Below are 12,877 nucleotides of genomic sequence, written 5' to 3'. Positions count from 1 at the left end.
TTTTAAACTAAATATGATTCATCACCAACATTATTGATATTATAGTCAACTTAATCATCTAGAGTTTTATTTTTTATTTTTAACAAATGATAATATCTATACTAAAAGATGGAAAAGTAACCTAAACCTTATCATTATAATAATGGTAGAAAATTACTGTAAAATAATAAATATGAAAAATACTAAACATTTATCAAATTAAAGAAAAGAAAGTTGAGTTAAATACTTTGACTTTCGAGCGAGGATGAGAAGAACGCATACGAGGCTGGAATTTTCAGGAACAATATTTTCCCTGAATTTAATGATAATTATCTCTTCACTTTTCCAATAAATTCCCAATCGCTAGAAGGATATTGAATGCTTTGTGTACGTGGTGCAACTACAATATATGCATGGAAAAATATTGCCACCTCCACTGCTCCTAAAATATCGAATCACCACGATATCTATTATCTACCACTTGTTGGTCTCCTGTGCGAACGAACACGGCATGCATCACACGTGTCCCTTCTTCCAAGCAGTATAAAAGGAAGCAGTTAGTTCTAGCAGCTGGTAGCTCTGTCAGTACATCTCACAGCAAGAAGCAACAATGGCAGATACAACCACAGCGGGGGGTCTCAGTGCCAGCTGCAACGACCGATGTGGCTGCACTAATCCGTGCCCCGGTGGCGCCTCTTGCAAGTAAGTAACTGCTTAAGAAATCGCATATCTGATATGTTATGTTGTAAGACCTTCAGTTAGTTGGTATGTTAAATTACCGGACTTTTGGATATTATATTTAGTTATGAAAATATCGTATTTGGTTATCAGATTCCACATCAATTGAGATATACTATGTTTTTAGATTCCATTTGGAATTAAACAGAATGTTCTGCCATAGTTTTCGAAATCATTTCATCGATCTGATGATTCTAATTCACAATTTGACGCATCTAACTCTTTGTTACGTACTTGTATGTATTTCCAGGTGCACAACCACCTCCGACACCACAAGCGGGGGCGACCACATGACATGCTCCTGTGGCGAGCACTGCAGCTGCAACCCATGCACTTGCGCTGAGAGCGTCGTCACGGCTGGCAAGGCCAAATGCACGTGTGGCGCGGGCTGCGCATGCGTCTCTTGCGCAGCCTAATGGTTCAGACTCGTGAACCCCCAAGTATCTAAGAAGGTGTAATTAGCTTTAGACAGCTTAAGTTAAGCTCCATCGCGGTCGATGGATAGTGTCGTGTAATCAAGTAGTTATAAACCCTACTGGCTCTATGATGCTTTGGAATGGTAGAATAAGTAAAGTGTGTTTTTAGTGTTTTATGTTTCCCCTCTTTGTTCCTCTTTAGATGATTATTCCTCCTCACAATTACAGTTATCGATATTATTGATACTGAAATCCCACCAAAGCATTGGGGTTCAATCTCCTTTGGAAGATTACAATAACTCAGAGAATCGAGAGACATAAATAAACAAACGCAAGTATTTATAAGGCGATAAAGGATTTGCGGAAATCATTTTCCTTTCAATGAGTCCAAACTGGATAGTCAGTAAAAATTTAGCACACGAATTTAATCTTACAAAGCTGAAAGAGTTACAAGTTACAGACATCTCCAATCTGATAAGTTACTGTTCCTTCTTTCCACACTTGATTTTCCTGATATCTCTCGTAGTAGCTAACATCCCCATTTGTCTTCACAGACAATGCCGAGGTGCTTCGAGTGCCATAGTGTCCCTATATATGCAAAACAAAGCATTTGAGAGATTCTGTTGAAACACAGACAAAAGCTGCATGGGGAGATAGATAGATAAATGGATTTACCAACGGAGGGGCTTTCTCCACAAATATGGAGCTGAGATGGTACTCCAGTTCTGGAGGATATATGTGAGGCAGGAGGCTTTCGTCCTCGACTTTAACCGTGTTCGTCATTAGTTTCTCAACCATTAATTTTATCGGAAGATCGTCGCCGCTGGATTCCGTAAGTGTCTCTCTGAAACTATCGCCTAGTAGTTGAGCCTGCAAAAGAGGAAGCTGAATCAAAACGATATGCGAGATAACTCCGAAATCTGTAAGCCCGGGGATTGAAAGTTGAACAAAAATATAGAGATGGCAACACAATTGATAGTAGTTTAAACGATGCAGGACCTCTCCGGGTCCGTTGGGTTGGATGCTCTCGTTCTAATATGGTGGTGGAGTCGGGTTCCAGGTTCCGATCCCAGGACCGATATTTTACTATTTCAAAGCAAACAAGGTGGAACAAGAAGCTTTCTTACCTTAGGCCAAGGAGAATCTAGTTGTGCATTTGACAAGACATGGATCCCGGGAGAGACCTCAGTGACAAAATTCCTGTCCTCCTTCGGTCTGTTGGTTACATAAACCATGGTCCTAGAACAAAGATCGGCCAATACCAGGTTAAACCCGTTGTATTGATCCGCCTCCTCCACAACTTCATCGGCGAACTCCATGGGACTCTTCTTGCTCTGCAGTCACAAAAAGCTGCGATAATTATCCGAGGAAATTTCTCAGCTTGTCTCTAATAAAAGGAATTAGTATGATGAAACATTAAAGTCTAGAGTTTAGATTGGAAATCACCATGCTTAGAAGAAAAAGGAATACCAATAAACCAAGAAATATTGAATGATTGTTGAATTCACTAGAGAAAATCAGACAGAGAATCAACAACAACAACAGAGCCTTATCCCACTAAGTGGGGTCGGCTATACGAATCTTATTGCTCTCAGTTTTTGCACAAGTCTTCCGTTACCTCCATACAGATAACCAAGATAAAAATAAGAAGGGAACATTATTACCAACAAAATTTCCTTTTCGATATTATCTGAAGAATTGGCTGGCAATTGAATCACATGTCAGAGTTGAAGCTCTCTACAGTACATTGCAGTAAAATCATTCACCCTACTCAAACAATAACACAATAAGAACCTAAAACTTAATTAACCACGTAAACACAAACCGGTAGAGTAACTTTCTTCAATGCCAATCTAGAAGGTTGGGGGGATGGAACCTGCTCCATAACTTCATATAACTTAATTAAGTTTTCACCTACACCTTAAATCTTGAACCTTTATACTTTGTTTTCTGGTTTGCCGAAAGTATGATACTTAAATCTGAAATCGAATCGATTTTTAACCAATCCGAGACTAGAATCCTAAGTTTAAGCTCTAAATGGCGTGCGTTCTTTAAATCCTGCCAGGAGAATAACTGGTGTATCACAAGCTCATTGGACCCCTACACTTCAATGTTCCACCTGATTTCCCATCAATTATCTCCCTGCACATGGGATTTCAGCTTGCAATCCATTACACTAACTAAAGTACCCAAAATCCCGTCAATATATGCAAACAAAACTTCTTGCCAACAGATGGTAGAGAAAATTAAACAAGCAGATAGAGTGGGTGAAGCAAAACATATGAAATCAAACAGGATAATCACCTCCAAGAATCGAACCGGAAGGTCCCCTCTGCTCTTAGCTTGAGCAAGCTTCTGAACTTCTCTAACATTTGTGATAAAAGCCACCTTACCATCTCTGGTGCAAGCCAGCCATGTCCCACCTGCCAATCCATCTCTTCCCCCTAAGATCTCCCCTCCTTCCCACCATGCCAGAGGCTCTGTTGGCCTCCAAAAACAAAAAACCAAAGCAACACCCACTTGAAATTTTAGCTCATTCACTCCATCGAACCAAATCAAATTCAATCAGGAAATATAAAATTAAGAACAACCCATAAAATCAAATGAAATTCAAGCAGAAAAGTGAAATTCACAACAACCCAGAAGAACCATCCAAAAACCAAAACAAACCCCCACTTGCAGTTTTAGCTCATTAACCTCATTGAATAAAATCAAATTCAATCAGAAAACAGAAAATTAAGAACAACCCAAAACCAAAACAACCCCACTTGCAATTTTAGCTCACTAATCCATTGGATAAATTGATTTCAAATTCAATCGGAAACATAAAATTAACAGCAACCCAGAAGAGCCATCCAAAAACCAAACCAATTAACCAAAAAAACCACTTTTACTTTTAGGTTTTAGCTTAGTCTCCCGATTGAATCAGATCTATCATCAAAGTTCAATCAGAAAATAGAAAATTAAGAACAACCCAGAATTGCCACACTTACCTGCTGTGAAACTCGTCCCTGTTGAGCAGCAAAAGGAAGGGGTAAACTGGGTGATTTCGCCACACGAACACAGCTATACACATTTGGTAGCCCTTTTTTTATTTTTCCCCACAATTTTTACTTCGTTTTTGCAGAGTTTTGGTTCCTCAACGCTTACAGTCTACAACGATTCTGCGTTGAAGGTCGGTCCATCCCCTCTCGCTTTCTCTCTCCACCTCGTGAGTTGGGCCCACTGAAACGTGGGTCAATAGCTGCCTCCTTGGGGTAAAGCTCTGCACTTTTTCAGGATTTTACGTGGGATTGGCGGTAAGGTTTTGATTCCAAAAGAGGAAACTTTTTTAGCTGCGGAGGATTTTGTGTCACATATCACATGAAGCGTACTTTTAATATCTGTCTGATTCATGTTCTAACAAGACCCAAAGAAGCAAATGCTTCATTTTACAATGATCAGATGAAATTTACATGAATTTTGGATCCTCTATTTATTTTTAGTACATATTAACTCAAGACCACGACATTAAATGAGAATAAATGTCGAGGACATAAACAGGTAGAACAAGGAGGGGAGATAAATGTCATAACCAATGAAAAATATGAGATTCTAGGTCGACATTAAATGACAGCCGAAAACATAATCAACATGCAATTTAAATTCTTATTGATATAACGATAGTCGCGCTCACTTGAGTCTTTAAAAATAGCCGGTCACTTGAGTCTTTGGAAATATTGAAGATTGGTAAGCTCATTTGAATCCCCTATCGTCTCCCAATTACAATCTTAAAACTCATTTCAGGTCTCTTTGTTAAAATTTACGCAAAATTTAATTACTTTGAGTCAATTAAGTAAAACTTTTTTTTTATATATTCTTCCACGAGGATGCAGTATAAATATTTTTCGAGCGACAATAACAGCACCCGAAACTGCTCGTACTTGTAAAACAACCTATTTATGTTTTATAATCCACTCTTTTAACTGTTTTGTCAGATCAGTCGACATTAAAACACGTTGTGGAACCTCGCCTCGCAAAGCTCTTGTCCCTTCCGTCTGCAATTCCGCCACGTCGACAGTCGTAGGTACACAAAAAGACAAAAACCGAGTCAGTTCTCAGAACCGGGAGGTTCCCCTCTGACACGGCTCCCATTCCAGGCATCTCCCGCACCACGTGTCGATTCACTACGCGAAGGCAGTGTGAATCACGTGATTCGCATGCTCCTTCCGTCGCCAAAAGTCATAATTTCCCACATAAATAAAGTAAAAAAAGATAAATATAATTAAATTTTTTAAAAATAAGACCCTGTTTGTTGTCTGCCTAGAGAGAGAGGAGGAGAGGGGAGAGAGAGAGAGAGAGAGAGAGAGAGAGAAAGAGAGGGCACCAAAAATGGGTAAGGTAGTGGAGAGGAAGAAGAAGAAAGGACGGCCCTCTCTTTTGGATCTTCAAAAAAGGACTCTCAGAGAGCAGCAGGAGCAATTGCAACAGCAGCAGAAGCGAAAGCCCAACTCTGCCCCTCATTCCAACCCTAATTACAGGACTGCTCCTGCCGACTCTGCCCGCGCTTCCCTGCGTCGATCCACCCGCCGCAACCCTGACCCCGACGGTAATTCAAACGACGAGGAGGAGGATGAAGACGAAGACGAATACGCTTCGGCCGGGAAGCGCCGCGAGAAAAAACTCAAGCTCGTCCTCAAATTGCCCCCCAACAATCAGAAATCGTCGGCCAATTCCGCGACTCGGAACTCCCACGGCGGCGGCTCCGAGTCCAATGACGACGACGACGGCGACTACAGAACCGACCGGAAGCGCAAGATCAATGCGATCGGCGATGGATCTGGTCTCGCTCACCCTCAAAAGGTATTTCAATTTTGGGGCTTTGGGCGAGATGCCCAGATTTTCAGTTGTCTTTAATTTTCGCGGGTTCGAAGCGCCAAAAAATATACCTCCTTTTTAACCCGGTATTTTTCTGTGGGTCTGGAAAACTATACGTTGACATTATTATTTCAAAATTCCTTGAATTTCGCACCTTTGAACTATGTTTTATTTTAGGTCTTTTTCTTTTCTAGAATCTTTAGTAAATAGGGTTGACCTGGTTGGTCTTTATTGAATTTCTGCAGAGCTGCATAAATTTCCCAAAAAGTTTTTAACTTTGATCATAATTGTCAGTGTTTTTCTTAGATTTTGTTGATTAGATTCATGTTTTATTTACTAACCCTCAATGATGATTTGACTGTCATATCTATCTGCTAAAGTTTAAATTTGTCTTTTGTCCTTTTTTCAAATTTTATAATTTTTATTTCACAGTTTTTGCAAACTGTATTATTTGCCCCTTTTGGGGTACCTTGAATCCCTTTTCACAGCCAACAATGGAAAATATATATTTGCTGTTTTTGGGTTGCTAAATTTAATTTTTCACTTTTGCAGGGTGAGAAATCAATTCCTGCTGCAAACCCACCAAGCAGCCTCCAAGGTTTGCTTTTACTGGAAACAACTTTGATTTTTTTTTGGTTGGGATTTGGATTTTGGAAGCTTTGTTTTTTATACAATGGGGTTTTAATCATGTGCAGGAGTGGCTACAACGTTGGACCCTGGACCCTCTACCCCTTTGCCTGATAAAAAGTTGCTGCTGTTCGTTCTCGACAGGCTCCAAAAGTGTGTTTTTGTGGTTTTCTGGATTTGTGCTATGCTTGCTTTGCTGCAGTAGCTTCTAGAACATCAGAGTTGGATGATGTTTGATTGTGTTTTTTCAATTTTTTTTCAGGAAGGACACGTACGGAGTGTTTTCTGAACCAGTGGACCCAAAAGAGGTTGGTATATCTTGTGGTAACACATTAACCTCCAGGATTTGTGTAAAGATTTCTTTTTTGTTAACTTTTATTCTATGTTATGCAGCTCCCGGACTACCATGAAGTAATAGAGCACCCTATGGATTTCGGGACGGTGAAGAAGAAACTTACGAGTGGAGTGTACTCCAGTTTGGAACAGTTTGAGGTCAGCTTACACCAATATCATCTTCTTTTAGTCCTTCTTGCATCATCTGTTTGAGATCTCCAATTATTTTATCCGGTACTGGTGTGATGTGTTTCAGTATGCCATTTGAATAGGTTGATTATGAGAAGTCCTGATTTGGAATGAGGTTTCCTTGCAGTTATTTTAATAGCATGTTACCCACCTTATCAGAGTTTGTCGGCTGAAAATCCATCCTGCATGTCTTCTAGTGGTCATTTACATTTAATTGGTTAAGTGACCATTGGATTAGTTCTTCTTCTAGTATCCATTTTCATCGTGGCGTTACGAATTACTTTGATCAGTTGTTAGTTAAACAATAAACACTATAAGCTCTAGTCTATGTACATTCACGTTTCATTTTGGTTTTATTTTGAGCTGCGTACTTAAGTCCAGTACGTACCTTTCTCTAACTTTCACAAAATTTGCACTTTGTTAAATGCCATTCGAGTAGGTCAATATACAATGCGTATTGGGAATTTGAGATTATTAACTTCAACAGTTTATATTTTTCCAGCTTAGAGCCTTTTCAGTTTGGAGAGTTAATTACTGAAGATTCTATTCAGAAGTGAAGCATAATTGGACAGCTCAATCTTCACTTGTTAACATGATTGTACCTAATAAGAAAGATTCCACTGTATTGCTTTCCCTGAATCAAAAGATCAATCTTCTGATGCATTTGTCAAAAAAGCATTTTGTTCTGATGCTCAGCTAGGAGTTTATGTGTAGATGCTCAGCTAGGACATTATCAAATATTCACACCTTGAAATTCGGGCCACCAACATGTTGCTTTTATAGTTACTAACTGCATAATTCCCTCCTTATTTAGTTTAAGCAATAACAGTTTACCATGTTTGATTGTCATGCAATGTTTGCTTCGTGTTGACCTTGTATGTTCCAAAAATCTATTTTTGCTTTAAAATCATTTTCTTTAAAAACTTTTTGGCTTTCTTTTGGTTCAGACTGTTGAAATTCTAGTATGTAGTATCTTCATGGAGTACTATGTAGCAAATTCTGTCTTGGACTGCTGAAAATTAGCAATAGAATTTGGTGGTGCCATTGACGAAGGGATGATTATCTAAATTTTCCATTTTTGCTGGAACATGGCATATCAGAATTAAAAATCGATTTTATGATCTTGCAGGATGATATTTTCTTAATCTGCTCCAATGCGATGCAGTACAATGCCCCAGATACCATATATTTTCGACAGGTACAGTTAGATCCAGCTCCTTTCATACTTTGTTTGAGGTTATTTGTTTGTTGTCTAAACTTTGATGACTTCTTTCCAGGCACGCTCAATACAAGAGCTTGCGAAAAAGAATTTTGAAAATTTGAGGCAAGACAGTGATGATAATGAATCAGGACCAAAGGTCGTAAGAAGAGGTAGACCACCAACAAAAAATTTGCATAAAAAACTGGGCAGGCCTTCCCTGGACCGTGCTGGTTCAGAGTTCTCACATGCCACTCTTGCTACTGGGGCTGAAAACGCCACATTGGATCATAAAAAAGGATCTCATCTTTCAGACAAGTCTGGTTTGACAGGTTCACGGAATAATGATGTTTATACTAATTGGTTGACGGATAACAAGTTTGAGAGGAATGATGACGTCACAGGTTTCAAATGCTTTTATGTAAATCAATTCTGGTATTACTTGTCCCTTTAATAGGCTTGGTGGATCTTTGATTAATATGGATCTTAAATCTGCAATTATTTCAGGTTCCACGAAGGCTAATTTGAAGCTAGGGAAAAAACATTTTGTGTTTGATGAGAACAGGCGTAATACATATAATCAATCTCATCCTTCAGCCAGTGGACAAGAGTCATCTGTATTGACTACATTTGATGGAGAAAGGAAACAGCTAATGGCTGTACGTATATAACTTTATGCATTTCTCTGAGTTCAGACTTTAGTTGGTGCCTGAATTTTGCCACAACTTTGTATAAGAACTGTGTATATTGGTGTCTTAGATATATTTAGGGGTTACTTGTTTGCTAGTGAATGGTCATGACCCGTCGAGGGTGTTAATTTAAGTGGAAAACCCATACTTAAGGAAAAAGGATATTTAACTCTATATTACATACGATTAAACCATGCAGTAGGTTTGGATTTTTTGCTGCCCTGTGAGAGATTTTCATTGCAGTGGGTTTCACATACCCCAGCACGTCCTGCTTCCTGCCTTTTGGTGGATGATATTATGTGGTCTGCTGACTTGTCGGTTGTGTGGTCTGCTGACTTGTCTTTTGTGTGGATTTAAATTTGTGTGGTTTGCTGACTTGTCTTTTATGTGAATCAGGTAGGGCTTCACTCGGACTATGGTTATGCAAGGAGCCTGGCTCGATTTGCTGCAAATCTTGGACCTGTTGCATGGAACATTGCTGCAAAGAAGATCGAAAGGTCTTTGCCCCCTGGTGTTAAGTTCGGCCCAGGGTGGATTGGAGAAAATGATGTTGCGCCAAATAGGCCACTGCAATTAGCCTCAGCCTCACTAGGTCAGCCATCTTCATCAGAGCCCTTTCCCATTCGTCCAAATGCATCTTCTGCTGCAACATCTTACTCTGTTGAGTCTAACGGAGATAAATTGTCAGAGAAGTTGTCGGGGCATAACTCATCAGAGAAGCCATCGGGACATAACTCATCAGAGAAGCATGTGCCTTCCATTCCTTCAGCAAATACAAGCAGTCCTCTTCCTCTGTCTGCTGCTACCTCATCACCCCCCATTGTTGCCAATAAATCTCCTGAACCCCTCCCTGGAAAAGTAGAAACTGCTGAAGGATCAAACGCTCATACTGGGTTTAATATGCCGAGCAGCAATCTTGGTGTAATGAGACCGAAGTCTCCATTTCAGATCCATCAGAATTCTGTATTCCGACCTGGGATCAACGGATTTAACGGCACATACGGATTAAACATTCCTGCTCAGATGGGAAAGCCAGTTGGAGTGGCCAGGCCCGGTGGTTTTAACTTCCAGCCGTCTCAAATGCTCGACTCAGTATCTAGGACTAACGCTAACTTCCATCCAGCTACTTCAAACAGCTTAACTTCAGAAGAAACTAAACTCTCCAAAACTCCAGGTACAATAAGCTCTTCCAGTTCATTTCCAAATTCAGTGAATGAGGCAACGGCAGCTCGGACAATGGGAACTCGTCCTCGGCCATCTTGGCAAGGGTTGTCACAACAGCAGAAAGCCAGTTCAGCATTGTCGCCACAACAAAAGCCCGACTCAGTTCCACCAGACCTGAATGTGAGGTTCCAGTCCCCAGGGTCCCCTAGTTCTAGCCGGGCTGATTCAGCGCAGCCGGATTTAGCATTGCAGCTCTGAGATTAATCCATTTTTTTCCTCCCCCATTACGATTCTCCTTCGATTAAGTTAACCAATAGAATGGGGAGTGATTCAAGTTGCTCCTTGTAGCGACGAGACCATAGGCGGTCTCTCTGCGTGGTCGAGCGCATCCCCACTCGACTGTAATGTAAAGGAGTAGATTGTTCTTGTACAGGTTATTAATGTATCCTAATGCTAATTGTTGGGGGGCAAAAGTAAAAGAAAAAGGCTTGATTTGTGAGGTTAGGAAGAAACGATGATGTAGGCAGGGTTTAGGATGTTTGTCTGAAGAAGATGTACGACAATCTATTCTTCAACTTAGAAAATCCTTGTGTAGTCCTGCAAGGAGTGTAATCTCTGATGATAATATTGTTATTTCACACATTTGGAATCTTTGTTGTTAGCCTGGAGAAATAAAGTTTACTTCAGGTTTTGTAAGCGGTGAAATTGACCTGGTGGTTTGGGGTTTCTTTGCTTTAACTCACTGTTTCTCGGGTTTATGTAAATTACAATGGAATGTAGTTTGTATAAAAAAGTTCGATTGAGATTATTCAATGATGTGTTTATAATCGTCAGATTTGGAAGACAGAATTGGTTTTTGTTTTAATTGATGTCTTATTATATGTGATTGATGACACGTCATATGATTTACAAATTTAGTTTATCAAAGTTGGTGAAAGCTTTACTTTTCATTATTTTTTATTTTTTATTAAGGAGTATAATTAGTTTTTAATTTAAAAAAAAATCAAGTTATGAAAAATAGAATGATGGGACAATTTTTCTTAAATGGGACAATTTTTCTTAAATGGGACAATCAAGATGGACAATTTCTCTTAACGTGGGAAGTGGGCACAGTTTTATTTTTTAATGTATTACACAGTTACCTTTGGGATGAATAAAATTCTTTATCATACATTGTTGTTCTTCTTATCGGTTTAAAATTGAATATTTCATCTAAATTTTGTAAAATTTCGATCAATGTGCAGAAAAATTCTTCTATGCTATGTAGCATTGGATGATCTAAATTAGTATGGTTCTTTAAATTCAAATAATTCAATACTCGTAATATTTACGTAGCATCGAAGTAGAACCCTTAAGTATGCCCCAGTTATAATTGTGAATATGCCTGCCATTAAAGTAAACTTAACCCTAATTTAGGCTTGAAAAGACTCTTGCACCCCTGCAAGCAATGCGCACATTGGTTGAAGAGGATCATTACAGAAACAAGAATCGAAACTTGAGACGTTTAGTAAACTAATAAATACTTTTAACTAAGTTACAAACTATTTGTCTTATGGTGTTAATGTGAAATTACAGGTAGAGGTTCAAGCTTTTGTTTCATTTTTATCATTTTGTTATTTTGGGTGGTGTTATCCAAACACCAATTTTTACGTCTTACATATTTTCTCAATTTCATTCATCGAATGAAATGAATTAAAAAAAATCAATAAATTAAATTAACAAAAATGTGTGAAAAATAAAAACGGATACGTAAATAACATTATCCTCTTACCCTTACCTTTTAATAGACATGTGTACGATCTAGATAGTGTGTGTACACATTTTCTTCTTGTGGAATTGTCTTCAGTTTTGGTCGTGACTCGTACCCTTGTGAAATTGTTTTGTTATTTAAAAGTCGGCCACAGGTTTGACTCTGGGAACAAAAGGTCTTGACCTGAGGCAGTGGATGACCCATGAGAGAGAGAGAGAGAGAGAGAGAGAGAGAGAGAGAGAGAGAGAGAGAGAGGTAGTGCTGTCTTTATGCTCTTGGAAGGAACTTGGTCAACAATGGCACGATGTTGCTAACTCAATTGCTCAGTCTAAGCATAGCAATTAACAGCGTCACTCATAGAAATGGATGACAAGCAGCTGGCACCTTGGAGGCCATGTCGAGTCCCTTTACACACGCTCTTGAATGATTGCGAGTTGTTAATATGCTGCGAACCCTCATTAACATTATGTAATTTTCAAACGCGTGGACCAAATTTTTATTAATAATATGAAAAGTTGTCTAAGTTAAATGGCTAACAAGATTTGGCTTCTATTTGGATCAATTCGAATATTCGGTGACCAGTCAAATACTCCATTAGCTAATTTATTGACCCAAATTACATTTTGCAAACCCTTATCACCTTTATATTTGCCTGGAATTGTTGTGCTTCAAAGAAACAACAACACAAACTTTAGTTTTCAGGACCAACAGTACCCCATCTGTCACCTCCCAAAGACGTTGTCAATGGGGTTGCAATGTCTCATCTACTCCAACTCCATTTACCTTTTTTGTTCCAAAAATTAGGGTCTTCTGTTGATGACCTCTTTGAAGGGTACCCTAATGGCGAAAATATCGGTAAACACTTTTTTTTTTAAAATCCGGTGTAGAATATACACTAAATTTCGAAGCATAATGATAAACGCAACTCACTTGGGAA

At 39.1% G+C, this 12,877-nt stretch overlaps 3 protein-coding genes across 4 annotated transcripts; 2 read left to right on the top strand and 1 right to left on the bottom strand.

Moving 5' to 3' along the window:
* The first annotated feature begins 512 nt into the window (after positions 1-512).
* Positions 513-1,309, top strand: LOC126621321 (metallothionein-like protein 4B). The gene is made up of 2 exons (XM_050289751.1): positions 513-681; positions 968-1,309. Exons 1-2 carry the CDS (start codon positions 590-592, stop codon positions 1,131-1,133), a joined length of 258 nt encoding a protein of 85 aa, XP_050145708.1. The 5' UTR covers positions 513-589; the 3' UTR covers positions 1,134-1,309.
* Positions 1,310-1,490: 181 nt separating this feature from the next.
* On the bottom strand, positions 1,491-4,438 carry LOC126621313 (uncharacterized). Its single transcript, XM_050289741.1, has 5 exons — positions 4,127-4,438; positions 3,438-3,621; positions 2,261-2,467; positions 1,809-2,003; positions 1,491-1,721 (listed from the first exon to the last, which is right to left on the bottom strand). Exons 1-5 carry the CDS (start codon positions 4,207-4,209, stop codon positions 1,581-1,583), a joined length of 810 nt encoding a protein of 269 aa, XP_050145698.1. The 5' UTR covers positions 4,210-4,438; the 3' UTR covers positions 1,491-1,580.
* Positions 4,439-5,416: 978 nt separating this feature from the next.
* LOC126621293 (uncharacterized) lies at positions 5,417-10,895 on the top strand. Of its 2 annotated transcripts, XM_050289716.1 has the most exons (10): positions 5,417-5,975; positions 6,543-6,588; positions 6,686-6,770; positions 6,880-6,925; positions 7,011-7,109; positions 8,269-8,337; positions 8,417-8,741; positions 8,845-8,996; positions 9,423-9,618; positions 9,715-10,895. In XM_050289716.1, exons 1-10 carry the CDS (start codon positions 5,505-5,507, stop codon positions 10,446-10,448), a joined length of 2,223 nt encoding a protein of 740 aa, XP_050145673.1. In that variant the 5' UTR covers positions 5,417-5,504; the 3' UTR covers positions 10,449-10,895. The 2 variants fall into 2 exon arrangements, with proteins under 2 accessions (XP_050145673.1, XP_050145672.1); XM_050289715.1 differs by having other exon boundaries at positions 5,418-5,975; positions 9,423-10,895.
* Positions 10,896-12,877: the final 1,982 nt, after the last annotated feature.

Source organism: Malus sylvestris, chromosome 5 (genome assembly GCF_916048215.2).
Source record: "Malus sylvestris chromosome 5, drMalSylv7.2, whole genome shotgun sequence".
Classification (NCBI taxonomy): domain Eukaryota; kingdom Viridiplantae; phylum Streptophyta; class Magnoliopsida; order Rosales; family Rosaceae; genus Malus; species Malus sylvestris.
This window is presented reverse-complemented; position numbering and strand designations above follow the sequence as displayed.